At 44.9% G+C, this 14,885-nt stretch overlaps 1 protein-coding gene across 3 annotated transcripts; it reads right to left on the reverse strand.

Annotated features, from left to right (window-relative positions):
- Positions 1-6,584: 6,584 nt before the first annotated feature.
- Positions 6,585-14,009, reverse strand: CMTR2 (cap methyltransferase 2). 3 transcript variants are annotated; one of them, XM_077185080.1, is made up of 2 exons: positions 13,858-14,009; positions 6,585-10,194 (listed from the first exon to the last, which is right to left on the reverse strand). In XM_077185080.1, exon 2 carries the CDS (start codon positions 10,173-10,175, stop codon positions 7,881-7,883), a length of 2,295 nt encoding a protein of 764 aa, XP_077041195.1. In that variant the 5' UTR covers positions 10,176-10,194; positions 13,858-14,009; the 3' UTR covers positions 6,585-7,880. The 3 variants fall into 3 exon arrangements, with proteins under 3 accessions (XP_077041195.1, XP_054496971.2, XP_077041194.1); XM_054640996.2 differs by lacking the exon at positions 13,858-14,009 and adding an exon at positions 12,713-13,104; XM_077185079.1 differs by lacking the exon at positions 13,858-14,009 and adding an exon at positions 12,413-12,691.
- Between the last annotated feature and the right edge of the window lie 876 nt (positions 14,010-14,885).

Raw genomic sequence — 14,885 nt, forward strand, 5'->3', positions numbered from 1 at the left:
GTGTACAGGCTTGTAGCTGAGTGCTCTGCATTCTTCTCTCTTCATTTGACTCCTCAGCCCTAAATTTTGGTTCTGCAATAATTCCCCAAATAGTCAAACTGCAGTTTCAGGCATCCCATTACCTGAGGAGGAAATGATCCTGGAATTGTGACTGACCACAATTCAATCTCTCCCACAAGAAACAATGGACAGGGGAATGTGTGCAGGCATTCCAGACATGCACACAACCTGAGCCCACAGGGAGAGGAAGATGGATGGACAAGCAAGACCACAGGGGTTGTCAGCTGCCAATTCAACACCTGGTAATGACAAAAGTACAAAAGGAGATTCTGCTTTTAAAGTACCAAGAACTAACTGCTTATTAGTCTGAAGTTGAGTGGAAAATCCCTTTATAATGCAAAATTAAACTTCATCATGTCCTGGTGACCCTGTCTGACCCATCTTCAATCACATCATCCTCCTGAAAGATCTCAGCTGCTTCACCTGCGAGGCTGAGCACGGTACAAATCCCTCACAGCCAGTGCTCCTGCTGCCTCTTCCAATCCATTTCATTTTCATCACCACCTTCCTGATGCCTGCTGCTCACTGAGGACAATTAAGGATGAAGGATGAAGAATAGCAGGACAATGACAGCAGTAACCAGAGCAGGGTATTAAATAGCTGACAGCAGAGCTCTGAAACAGAAGGGACAGACAGTGAGGTGTTACTGTACACAAGCTCCCACAATGCAAATGCAGTAGAGATGGGGCTATAATCTGCTTCCAGGCATGGAAAACCCAATCCCCTCAGCAGCAGCACTACTTACACCTGCAAACTTTCTTATCTAAGTCGTAAAGACAGAGGAGTTTCACTTTGATCCAGATCCGGCTCAGCTCTGAGCTGTGCTGCCATTTTGAGGTGTTCTCTCTGCTGTGGGGCATTCTCAGCATCAAGGCACAAAATCCTAAACCAGAACATTTACACACAAGGTTGGGTACAAGTATCCTGATGTCCTGTTCCAAAAGTGAGTTGCAGAGCAAGGAAGTTTGTCTTATCCTCAGAGAGCTTGCAATAGGCATTAACAATACGTGCACTACCACCTGAATTACTTTGAGGAAACCTTCCCACCCACCCCCACTGTCTGGTTCACCAAGCACGAAATATCTGCTCTGGATCAACCCTTACTGTCCTCCTTCTCCCACACTGCCAGTTCCAGGTTGGACATCACCACCTGCCAGTCATGACTTGCTTTAAAAGTGGGTTTGTTTTGCATGTTATGTTCTATGTTTGCTGTGGTACTTTGTGCTTTCAGGCTTGTGTTTTCACATTCTTCTTAGCACTTACAGGCACTAACAAAAACACACAAAAGAGAACAAAAAGCTCTCCTAATTCTAACACAAATAACCTGGGATTTCATGAAAAGTTCAATACTGAAAGGAAGCGAGGAAGATTTAAAAGATTGTTCTGCAGTTAAGAGTGCACAAAAATAACACAGCAGAACTGTAGAGAGTCCCATCAAAACCTGCAAAGCCCTAATTCATGCCTTGCCTTTGTTTCAAACCTCAGCTTCACATGAGGCTGAGTCCATCCACACACCTGTCACACCCCCCCAGCAGCAGCTTTCAGATACATGGACCCCTCATTACACTTGGTCAGCCAGTCAGGCCCTATTTCAGCAGCATCACTGCACCTTGCTCTGCTCTAGTGAGGGTCAAACATCAGCATTTCCATTTGCCTATGCTCATGAGCCAAAACTGTACTGCAGAGGCCTGGGAAGAGACAGCTCCTCTGGAACTAATGCACCTTGCATCAACAAAATCTTAATATTTCAGCAGGAACCAAGACTTCATGTGTTGGCCCTATTCCAAAAACTTGGGCTACTTACATCACATGCACTAGATTCAAATAAAGCAGCATTATGGTTTAGTTAATTTTTTCTGCTCCATATATCTCCACAGGCATAAGAAACAGGCTGCTGAATTTGAAATGGACCCTGAAGTTTCTGCAGAGCTTTACTTCCCAAAAAGCAAATATTTACATCCACTAGCACCAGCTGCCTCTTTTCTTTTTTCCATTTCATTTCCAGATGCATTGTTGGTACATCTGCTCTATTAATTAAAACTGATTTACACAAGACAAAATAGACAAAATTATTACAAGCCTTGAGTGCAAACGAGTGATGTCTAAAATTGCACTGACATATTCCAAAATTCCCATGTCCCATTTTTGCACCTTTCCTGCTTGAAAAGTGTTTTGCTCTGTTCAAATCCACTGGGCATTCCTAGAGCTGAAAACTAAAAGATATTTCAGCCTAACCTGACTCTCCTGACTTGCTCTTAGCTCCTGCCACAAATGATTAACAGTGGGGAAAGAGGGAAAGGCTGGTGATATTTGGCTGTTTGTTTTCATGATCTAACCATTTTTCAGGCTCATCTTTAGGAGAGCAAGGAGTGGTAATGTCATTTAGCTTCTGGCCTTAGCTGACCTGCCGGTGCATAGCAAGGCATAACCCAGCACACACCTGCTAAAGCAACGCAGTGCAGCAGCTCTGAGGAGCAAAGAGCTTCCCCACAGTGATGCCCACAGCCACAGGTGTCCTCCTTCCTCAGAGAGTGTCACTGGCCTCACTCAGGTTTGTCACTTCATCAGTGACCCAGAGGCAACTTCAGGTCAGGAGGGCTCCTCAGCAATGCTTGCCTTTCATTATCCCACTCTCTGAAAGGTGACATCTTCCAGACATGGCTCAGAAGGGCTTGCGGTGGGAAGGGGAAGAGAGGAGCACAGAGACAGCACAACTTCAATTTATGCCCCCCCTGGAAAAGATAACATCCCTCTGACAACTTCAAAGAAGGTTCTGTCCATGTTTTTCTGATGCTTTTTTGACACCCTGCTGGTCATTCCAGCAGAACCTTGTCCTCACAGTCTCTGTAGGACACATCAGCCACAGGGGCCATCTCATTCCCCACACCTTGATCCCAGCTTCAATTTCATCTCTGCTGTGAAAAGCCACAGAAGTGGAGTCCTTAAAACTCATCTACCTTCAAGGGAAAAAGTAAATATACAAGTTGGCTCCCAGAGCAGATGGTGTCTAAAGGAAATTATGATAATTAAGCATCCAAGTTGTGGATTTCCAAGGGACTATTCCACTCCAGCACCAGACCTCTAGGCCAGTGCAGCAGTTAAAAGTTTCACCACACTTTATTAATTGCTAATTACTGCTTCATTACTTCCACTCATGCTCCTGAGACTGCTGCTGTCACTGTTTCCTTCAGGGGTCACTTCAAAACTGCAGAGAGTGATTTGATGAGTAAGGTCAGTTAGTGAAACATAAACAGGGCTTCTCAGCTGCTGCATGTGCTCAGCCCAAACCAGCTCTGAGGCCTGTTACACTCACTAAGCACAGTTTGTCATCAGGATCCTACAAGAGGACTCAGAATTTGTCTAATTTACAATTGTACATTTGTAAATTTATGCAATTTACATCTCTAACTTCTGTTCTGGCTCCCTTTTGGTAAATCCCACTGTCTCAGCATCCAGCCAAAGGAGCAGTGGCTGTCCTGCCTGTCCCTTCTGTAATCTAGTGAGGAACTAGTCAGAGGAATTCACATTTGAGTTTGATCTATTTCCTACTCAAACTCTTCCCTCCAAAAAGTCTGAGCAAATCCAGTCAGAGTCTGTCCCAAGTTTTTGCACACAGCACAGCAATACTGCTGGGAATTGCAAGTTGGACAATATCCAGAGCTTTGAACAGGTTTCCAAGTCTGAAAACAATTTTCAAGCACAGAACTTTCACAAAGCTACTCACATAATTAAGAGCCAAACTACTTTTATGAATATAAATTTATGGGCTAATACTACCCTGTTTCATAACGGAAACAAAGTTAATTTGGGTTTTATTCAGTGCCAGTGCTATTAACTATGCATCTTAAGCATAACTGAACTTCTCCATAAATCTAAATTTTGTTAACATCCTGAAATCAATTACTTTGTGATTTATAGTTAAGACCATAGTGCTGACAATTATTAAACACCAGCCTCCTCTGGTGTTTCCACAAAAAGTGCAAGCTCATCCTAGGTGTGGACCAGCCTCTCTAGTGTTCCCAAAGAGCAAAAGAAAGTTTTTGAACTAGCTTTCCTTTCATTCCCAATACATTAGCTGGATCCAGGTTTGTGCTAACACTCAGTGCCAGTTCAAAGAGCTGCTGTGTGGTTTTCAGGTGTGACAACAAGCTTGTGCTCCCAAGCATCACCATTCCCACCAGCCAGGAATCCCACAGCCATCCCAGCCCCAGGTAATCCCAAACACATCCTGTGCTACTGATCCACTGCATGCAGGGCTCTCCCTGCTGTCTGCACAGCTCCAGCTGCAGGGCTGGGGACCATCAGCATCCCTGCAGCAGTGGAGGCAGGGAGCTGCTCAGACGACTCGCACAGTTCTGATGGCCCCACACTCCTCTGCTGAACACTCACCTGTCAGAGCACACCATTATTCGTGGGGACATGCAGCTATTCAGCAGCCACCTTGGAATTAGGTTTAATTGTGACCCCAAGACAGATTTCATTACATTTCAACTCAATGGTGTTGAGTTGTGCTCTGTCATCAACCTGGGGCAGTCAACTGATTATAAAGCAAGTATTTAATCACCTTAACCCTCTAGAGACTTAAATTAAGGCACTTCACCACAGTCCCTTTATTCCTTAGTCTTAATTGAGGTTTCATTACCCACTGGCTACAGGGTCATTGTTTTGAGGCACAGGTACCTGACAGCTGAGGACCTGGAGCTACCTCGGCAGGAGCTTTCATTTATATCAGGCAGCATTTGCTCATTCATCTCTCTGATACCCAGATAATGATCTCTGGCTTCAGCAACAAATAAGGTTTGAATATTGATTCACTTTCACCCTGCTATCCCCCAATCTAAACAAATCAATTCACCAGCAAGTGACAGGCACTTCTGCCTGCTATCCCCCTATTTAGATAAATCAATTCTTTAACAAGCGAGTCATCCCCATTTAGTAAAGCACTATGAAAATGCACTTCAATAAATCTCTTCAAGTTTCCTACAGAGGAAAAAATATTGTTTTAATATACAATTTCATCTTATTGTTTTAATAAAAGGAGCCATTAACTGTGGTGCTCTAGTGCAAGTTGTATTACAGGTAAAATTTCATCTCCCCAGTCCTGATGGGGGACACAGAGGACCTGACACAAGACAGAAAAAGGACATTTGTTAAATAGCTGTTCAGCCAGGGAGAAAGCTAATTTGCTTTGGGCTCAGTGCTTTGTCTTTGCTTTCAACACCAACTATTTGAACTCAAAAACTGCCAGGCATGCTAGCATATTAAGATCTATCAAAATTCAAATAAGATGCATAATCTAAATAATGCAGCGTATAAATTGACTTTAAGGACTGAAGAAGTTGCATATGCATCTTTTAAGGTCTGTAGCAGCAAAATGAAGACATCCATATTTTCCCTTTACTTTCCAATTTGCCATTTCATGTCTTTAGGCACTGTTTTTATATTGTTATATTGGGAATGCAAATATTTCATAAAACTTTTTATAAGCTTGAATACAATTCTAAGCATTTACATTTCCCTGTAATTCAGTAAAACCATAAACCCATTAAACAGTATTTCCACCAAAATCAACCTGACAATCCCCATAACAAGCACTTCCAACCCAGTCTCTTGTTTCAAGGATGCTTCCAAAGTCCTCATGTCCCCTGAAGAACATTTTGACATTAACAACCAAAGTTTTCAGCTTCACTAAAACCAAGAGAGGCAAGGCTATCATGCAGTTCAGCATCCATTCAACTCCAGTTCTTGCATAAAGATTTCCCCAAGAATCACCACTAGCTGTACAGAAATGAAAGTATCAGAACAGGATTCATTTCCTGTGTCATCTCACACCTCTAGGACAAAGAATGATCTTCCCCAGCTCTCTAATTTGGTGCTTACTTCCAAAGAGAAAGGCAATGGGAAAAACACATTATCATTAATAATTGCAATCAAAATGAGTTAACAGACAGTTCTCCAGACAAACTGGACAGCCAACCCAAAGACAATCACCTGGAACCCCTGGCAGTGCAGCAGAGCCAGCCCTGAGGAACAAGGCACACAGCTTTTTCTCAATCACACCCCTTGGTGAAGGCAAGCAACTAGGATAAGAATAAATAATAGACTTTGCAGACAAAAGTACAGTGTATAACAACCCCCTCCTACCTGAGCAGTTGTCACAGCCAGGAGAAACTGAAGATCCTTAAGACAAAATCCTTGCTGCTAAGAGTTCTAGGAACCACAGAGGGACATGGATTGTCAGGCTCAGTGACAAGGCCAAGGGAACTCTGTGCAGGCCTCCTCCACTGCTTTGACCACATCTGCAAGTGGAGCCTCTCTAAGCTGATAAACTCCAAAGTTAAAGTTAGAGAGAAATGAAGACAACTATACCCTTCACTCATGAAGGATGGATAAATGACAAGATAAGGAAAGCCTGGCTAAAAAAAAAAAAACAAACCAAAAGACATTTAAACCTCCCCAGACTCCCCTACTGCGTTTCATTGATTTCTTCCATATTTGGTACAGAAACATGTAAACAGCAACACTGAAAACCTAAAATAAAAGGCTTTATTTTCTCCAAACAGCAGTTGTTTTCCCTTCTTTTTTTAAAAAAAGTCTTTTAACACTTTCAACATTTGTCAATAAAATGAAAATATACAACAGCCATGTAAATCAACATATTTTCTTCTACTTCAAAAATATATACATCCTTCAATCAAAAGCACACATTGAATACTTACAACACAAAAGCTTCATGGCTGTACAACCCAGAGGGCTCCCACACAAACCTGAACACACTTGTGTGCACAAGAAAGGCAGCACAACTGGTGAACTGTTTGTTCGGGTGGTAACACTTCAAAGCCTTTGTTTTAAGGATTTTTAGCATGGAAAGGCTGGCAAATCCCAGCAATTCCATGTTATGAGCCTCTCATGGCTAGTGAAGTTTCCTGCATTTAAATGTCTCCTAAAGGCTTTGCTTGTTACAATCCTAAGTGTCTACAGCCACTGGCTAATTCTTTTAGCAAATTTCATTCTCGAGAATCGAGCTCAGCTTTGGACCCATAAGAAGTCACAAGAGAGGGCTTGATGGCAATCCAAATTATTGCCTGAAGAGTAAGCAATGAACAGCCAGAGGCTGAGCACTTCTCTGGCATAAACAGCTCCATTTGATCCTTCTGTCAAGTGACTGAAGTGCACAAAGAACTGGAACTCAGGATATCAGCATGGCATTCATAAAACAGCTGCAAGAATGAGATGGAGAAACCATTATCAGGCTTTGGCAAGGAAATTTTCATCTCAGTCCTCACTCACTGAAGTGCTAAAGAAGAGGCTGATATTCAAAGGCTACGAGGTGAAAATTCAGAGGCTCTTGTTTAAGAATGAGAAATGGGGACACATACCCATAACCACCACCACTTCATACCACCCAAAATGGTAAGGCAAGTTACACAGGATTTCCCCCATGTTACCATTAAGAATTAAACCAACTGTAAATTAAAGGGATATCAAAAGACAGTTTTTAAGGATGGTAATAGGAGGCTCTGAGGCTTATGCTCACTTGTCAGCCTTTGCTTCCATTGAATCAAAGATTCTATGTTATTCTGCATCCTGAAACACGCAGCTCAGTGGCCAGAAATCAAGGTCTGGCTTTCTTTTCTCCTATTTCCTACACATACAATATGGTGCGCCTAGGATCGATAGCTCAAGACATCCTGCCAGCACCTTCAATGTCACACCAGCTTTGCATTAATGTTACCTTCACATTAACAATGTTTTTAACACCTTCTGCCTGCCTGTGAAACAAGGTCTAGCAGCAGCAACTCACACAGTTCTAGAATTATTTAAAGTGGAATGTCACTAGCCATTCGCTGCTGCTGAGCTTGCACAATCAGGTGGAGCTGTCTCTTTGCAATGGCCGTGTTTAAATCCCACAGAAACTCCAACAGCTTGCCCTGGAGGAGAATCTCCATGGGCACAAACTGCAGAACCTGCTGGGGAGAGTCTGTGTCCAGCAGAGAGCTCATGAGAGCATTCAGGTGCTGCAGGTACTGCACCACGGGCGCGGGGAGGCCTCGGAAGCCAACGCAGAGCAGAGCGGCGCCGCTCCTCAGGGGCTCCCGCGAGGTCGGGCACGCGAACGCGACGCTCCGGAAGCAGCGGTGCAGGATGAAGACCAGGCCAGCTGTGAAACGCGTCAGGCAGGAGAGAACAGGCAAAACCAAGGCATCTCCTGCTGCCAGCTGCGCCAAGGAATGCAGAACGCACTCCAAAAGCTGCTGCTGGTACTTTGGTTCTCCATCATACAGCAAAGAGAAGCTGAAAGTCAGCAGTGTGGATGCGTCCATGGGCTTTATCTCCATGCTGGGCTGGCTTTCTGTGTCACACAGGGTAGGAAAACCCACCACAAGGCACTTGAATTGGTCACTACAACTTTCATTTAGGACTTCCTGATGGCACCTGGAAAGATCAGACACTTTTGCCAGTATGAGTTCCCCAGGAAGAACTTCACAAGAGTGACAAGGCTGCAGCATTGATCTGCTTTTCAGCCTTCCCCCACCCAACTCCTTCACAGCTTCATTAAGATTTTCTAAGACCTGAACATCACAAAATGGAGAACACTTTACTCTGGGCAATCTTTTTCCCTCCAAAATGTACCAAAAGCTACATTCAAGGTTAGAAAATGATCCTTCCAGGACACACATGTTCCCAGCATTATTTAAACTATGTTCCTCAGCCCAGTGATTAAAATAGCCCTTTGCCACTTTATCATTCCATGTCAGGGTTTCCATCATCTTCCTTTCATTGTATGTACTAAAATATTTGTTTCTTTGTCCAAACCATTTTGCATTCATGCTGCAACCAGTCTGGGATTTCTTGACAAGCCAGTTATTTCTGCCAATGGGTTTCAGGTGGAACTTTTGCATGAAGAACTCTACTGCACAGTCTCTTAACTTGTTCAGTTTCACCTGCTCTGCTTCTTCCATGTGCTCAAAAAGACGGATATTTTCAGAGATCGTTTCTACCTGGCACTTGTAGAAAAACATGCAACACTCTTCATGTGTTTTTAGGAATGATTCTGGAAGTGTATGCTGGGAGAAGAGAGCTTTCTTGACCATTTCTGTTCCAAAGTTCTGTGTCATTTTAGGAAGAAGCAGATGAAGGCTTTCTCTGCCCATATAGCGAAGGCAAACCACATAGGCCTCTGAGTTTCCAGCTTTGCTGGTGGCTGGTTTAAAGACATGGACCTCCTCAAAAGAGCAGTTTAGCAGAAAGAGCAGGTTGATAGAACAGTGTTCAAACAGAGTGAACATCTTCAAAACAAAGGATCCTCCAGTGCCCAGGATCATTAAAGCTGTGACTGTTTCACAGTAATGAAGGGGTGAGACAAGAGCTTCCTGCTCACCTGGATTCCCCTGGCAATCAAAGCTGCCATCAGCAGTTACCAAGTGGATTGTGGTCATATTACTCACAAAGCTCTGAAGTCCTGTTAGATGTCTTAATGTCATCACATCCCCAGTGTTATCTGGGCCAAAGTACCACCAAGGTAACGTGTTTGCTATCAGACGGTCATCCATGATCATCATAAGGATGTCATTGGCCTCGTGATAAGGGTTTAGAGTATTTGCTACCCAATTCCAGTGGCAAGGGACATGGTGGGACTTCAGGAAGTGGTTAAGGCTGGCTATAAAAGCTCCAGGTGCTTCACAGAGGTGCACAGAATTCAGTTCTCCATCTTGAAGAGCTTCTTCTGGGAGAAGAGAAAAACTGCAAAGGATCTCATGAAATTTGCACCATGCCTGGGTACAGAGCTCAGCATTCACAGATTTCTTCACATGAGGTATTATTTTCCCTGCTTTATTGGTAAATGAGGTGTGCTGATGCCAATCTTCCAAGTTCTTATCACTCAATTGGTTCTTCACTTCATTCATTGAGTCCTTCAGAGCCAGGAGTGAGTGAAATTCCACATGATCACATGTAAAAGCATTGCTGGGATCTGGCAGCTTCCATTCATCATTCACTGGCTTAGTGTAAGTAAACTTTTTCTCAAAGAGCTTCTCAATTTCAGAAAGAATTTCAGGACTGAACTTTTCAAGGCCGGTCTTCTGGTTAACATAAGTCTGCTTACATTTATCCATTCTTGGGTGGACTCACAACCTGGACAACATCAGGGGAGAAGAAACCATGTCATTCAATCACACTAGTACAGAAATAGGAAAAGCTTTTTGTAAAAAATAAAAATGTGTCTTGCTTAACAGCTATATTCTAGAACAGAGGTAAATGCTTCATGCACCAATGAGGAATGTAAATGAGGGCTATCCTGAATAAAGTCATTTGAAAATCAGGAAGTTCACCAGTTCAATTGCCCTTCTTGCTATTTACACAGCAAGTGAAGAAGAGTTTGCTGGTGCTTAGCCCTTCACTGACTCTGAATATTCTGCTCACTGTATGGATCTAAACGCTTAAATACAAATATCTCTCTCAGCCACAAAAGAGAACATACCACAAGCTCTCCAAATTCAGCAAGTGGCCCAGAAATGTTATCATCTGATTGTGGCAGTGTTTATCTGAGAGCTCTAAGTATGGAGGGTGGGGAGCCACAAGCAAAGGCAACTTTGAGAGGGAGCACAGCTGCTGCTCCTCCAATTTCCCGACTAAGAACAACCCTCCCACCTCTTCCACCAGAGCCAGTGTAATGCTGGGGTAGCCCTCATTGGCACCCTCAAGAACTGCCCCTCAGCTGAAGGGCCCTGGAGGGATGCTGGACATCAGCCAGTGAGCAAAACCTTTCCCTTCCTCTGCTCAGCATTACTGCTCTCTGCCAGATGACTGCAAACCCTTATGCCTTCCTTTAATGACTGAAAAAGCTGTGATAAACCTGAAGTGAGAGGACTTGATTGCAGCTGTGGTCAATGGGAATACGTGCTTGATGTTAAAGAAGAAAGCAGTGCTAAGTGCTGTGGGTAAAGGCCAACAAATACGAGCACACTCCACACAAAGCTGACGAGGCTGCTGCAATCTGCTCCACCGCTCAGCACAAAGCACACAGCACACAACTGACAGGCACTAACCAGAAATCAGCCAGCCAGCAATTTATTCCAAACTAAAATGTTCATTTAAGCAAAATAATTCAATCAAAATTACCACCCGAGATAGGCTGAGAGATTTCCTATCTCTTAAACCATCCCTCAAGCCCTCCCCTTCCCACAAACTCAAAATACAATGACCTTCAATGTTACATAACAAGGGAGTTTGAGAAAATAGTGGATTAAAACTGAAAGAGCTGAGAAAGTTTGGAAACAATGGCCACCCTCAGCACTTTACTCTTCCCCTCAAACCCATGCAGCATTTCAGGCCACAGCCCACATTGGTTTGCCCTCATCACTATCAGCCCTCAGAGGAGAAGAGAGGCACATGGGCACACACAGAGCAGAGGTTTCATCTTGCCTTTCCTCAGTTTAAGACCTTTCAACAGGCAGGTTTAATTTCATTGTCCTCTACGCAGATGGGCTCTGGCCTTAATCTCATCCTTTCTTGTAGGTTGTTCTGGGTAAAGAGGAAAACTGTGGAAAACACAGACCACTGCGCCCTTGTGTAATTTATTTCAATTTAAACAGCAACTATGAGTATGGGCTTTTAATTACAGCTCACCCTAGTTATTCATAGAAGAGGTTTGGAAGGGACCTTAAATACTATCTCATCCCAAACCTCCTGCAAAGGGATACCTTCCACTAGACCAGGCTGCTCAGACCTCCATCCAACCTGGCCTTGGACACTTCCAGGGATAGGGAAGCCACAGCTTCTCTGGGCAACCTGTTCCTGGTCCTTACCACCCTCACAGAGAAGAATTTCTTCCTAATATCCAATCTAAATCTCTCCTCCTTTAGTTTAAAAACAGTCCCCCCTTGCCCCATCACTATCTGCCCCTGTAAAAAGTTACTCCCCTTATTTTGTATATGCCTCTTTTAAGTACTAGAAGGGGCTCTAAGAGCTCCCCAGAGGGTTCTGTAAGGCTGAACAACGCCAGCTCTCTTAGCCTGTCCCAGAGGTGCTACAACCAGAATACTAACAAGCTCAACCCTAAATCCAAGCTCACTCAGCACATAGCAAGAACAGGCAAGCGCCTGCCTTTTCATCATCATTTCCAGACTCCGGGACATCGTTCCGGCCAGGACCGGGCTCTGGGCTCGCCCCACCGCGCAGCTCCTCACTCATCCCCGCGCTCCGCTCCGCTCCCCGCCTCGGCGCGGCCCGGCCGCCTCCCTCCGCCCCGGCCGCTCGTAGCGCCGCGCCCGCCCGAGGCGCCTCCCCGCGCCGCCCGCTCCCTACGCGAGGCCGCGGCTGCAGCGCGGCCTGGAGCCGCTCCCGCTCTTACCCGGCGGGAGCGCGCCCAGCCCGGCCCCTCGCCCGCCCGGCACGCCCTCTGCTCGGGGGGCACCGCCCTGGCCCGGGCCGGGAGGGCTCTTGCCGCTGAGGCTTTGCCATCAGCAGCGGGGGTGGGTGAGGAGCAGCAGAGTCCCGGCAGGCCGGGCTGGCGGCAGCGCGGCTCCATCTCCTAAACAGGTGCCCAAGCGTGGCTGTTTCTCAGGAGGAAAAGGGAGCAGAGGAGCCGCCTCCGAGCAGTGGGGCAGCCCGGCAGGACGGCGTTTCTAGAAGTTATCCGCGCAGCACTTACCAGCGCTAACGCTGACAGGTTGCTCAGGAAGAAAAGAGGAGAAAGGCTGTGTGGGGATGTGTGGCCACCCGCTGGAGAGGCAGGGCTGGGGCTCAGCGCCCTGGGTGTTTTTTGCCGACGCCCTGGGCCGCCTGCCCTGGGAGCCTGAGCCCGGTGCGATCGTCTCACAGCCCTGCAGGGACCACGGCTCAGCAGTGACGCTTCTCCAGAGCTTGCTTTGCCCTCTGGAACCCATAAGGAGACTCTTCACATAGTAACCCACCTTGCTGCCGTTTCTAAATCCCCGGGAGACTTGTTACACCCAGCTTGGGTTAGCAGTAGGCAAAAGCCTTGAAATATTAACAGAGTCATAATGAGCATCACTGAGCATCCATTTTAGCATCCCTGGAAACACACAGACGCTTTAGACAGCAAAACAGCATCTAATCTGCACAGAGGAGCAGAAAGGTCAAAGCATATTCATTATTACAGTAGACAGCAGGTGCAAGTTGCTTTTGAGGCTTTAAATATTACGGGGATTTTCCTATATGCAGGTTCAGGAACGTGGCACTCCCCAGCCCTTCTGGGAACAAATAGCCAACAATGGAGCATGAGTAAGCAGAAATCCTTTTGCTTTAAAATGAGGCTTCCTGCTATTGATTTTTGCACTCTCACATACTCTTCATGAAGCTCAATCCAGTCCTAAGCCAGAAGTAGTTTTGCTACAGAAATTCAGTGCTATCAGTACTAGGTACTCCAGAACTGGTAACTTGGGAAAATTTTGCTTGAAGCCCAGTAACTGAAAAAAAACCCCAACCCTTTACATGTTCATCTTAAGAATATAATAATGTATACATAAGGGATCTTTTCTCTCACTCTAGGTACATGAGAGAATTTGTATGGTTAAGTCATAACTGAACACAGGGATTTATAACCAGACAACTTTCCTCCCCTCTTTTAATCTACTTGCTTGCTTTCTAAAATGAAGCAATATTACAACAAAATAGAATCTTAAGTACAGAAAAAGCCCAGTGCTGCCTATAAACAGGAACACAGGACTAAAACTCTATAAACCCCTTTAGGGGGGGAAAAAAGAGAGAATGTCTTTTTCAAGCCAAATCATGTCATATTGACCCCTAATAGTGGTGCAACAAAATGGTACTTACTGGTTGCCTCATCAGAAAGAAGTTTTACCTAATGAGAAACAGCTGAGGTGCAGATGGAAGATTTCTCTGTCTCAGTGCCTCTTCACCCTTTAACTGGCCTGTTTGAAGATCACCTTTACTCAACCAAGATTTCTTGCTATGTAAAAGTAGAGGGAGAGCTGGGGCAAAATGAATGAAAGCAAGTGGGCAGCTGGTGAGGTGTGGAGCTGAGGGTGTGGTGGGTTCTCCAGTGCCTGGTCTGGTCTCTCTTGATAATACAGGGCACACACAGTAATGGCATTGCTAAAATCTTATCTTTAGCTCGTGAGAATTTAAAGTTAGTGGGGAGGTCAAAGGCATGTTACAGTCTGAAATGTTTGTGTTTGTAGTAAAAGCCTGAGCAGAGCTTTCCTTTAGTTTTGGCTTTCTCACTGATATTTCCAGTGGTGCTGGGATGTTTCGGTTGCCTTCCTTCTGTTGTTTCTGCATACTCACACACCAGCCACAAGGTCTACACTGGCTGACTTCTGTGCTCCATAGGTAATTAAAACATTGAGTTTAAGGGTTGATTTTTTAAAAATTTCTTACACACATCACTTTTCACATGTTCTTGAGTGCTTGGATAACCCTTCCAAAAGAGCAGCTACAATTCAGCTCGTAGGGCAAAGTGGTCTGCAAGCAAGGCTTGACCTTTGCATTTCTACCCTGCCAGGCTTTTACTGTAGCTTGCAGCTTCTCAGTGTCACACTCCCCTGGACTCCTGGAGATAAGGCTCTTCCAAATCACAGGGGAGAACAATTCATCACTGAGCGCATGACAGCACAAGAGTCCTAGCTAAAGTAAATGTGATTGAATAGCGCGCTTAAGAAAAATGGGATGCTTTTTCTGAAATTAAACTTTCAACTCAGCTTGTGAGCTTCAAGATTCTTCCATGTTTTCTGAAATCTCTTCAAGTTAAAGCAGAAATTTGAGTGGACACTTCTGTCTTATGCAAAATAATCTCTCTCTTTTTTTGCTGTTGTTGTTATTGTTGGTTGTTTGGTTTGGTT

This window comes from Agelaius phoeniceus, chromosome 12, assembly GCF_051311805.1.
Source record: "Agelaius phoeniceus isolate bAgePho1 chromosome 12, bAgePho1.hap1, whole genome shotgun sequence".
In the NCBI taxonomy this organism is placed as follows: Eukaryota; Metazoa; Chordata; class Aves; order Passeriformes; family Icteridae; genus Agelaius; species Agelaius phoeniceus.

What these genes read in the sequence shown, in the direction of transcription:
- CMTR2 (XM_077185080.1), bottom strand. Translation starts at nt 10,175, where the DNA reads ATGGATAAATGTAAGCAGACTTATGTTAACCAGAAGACCGGCCTTGAA.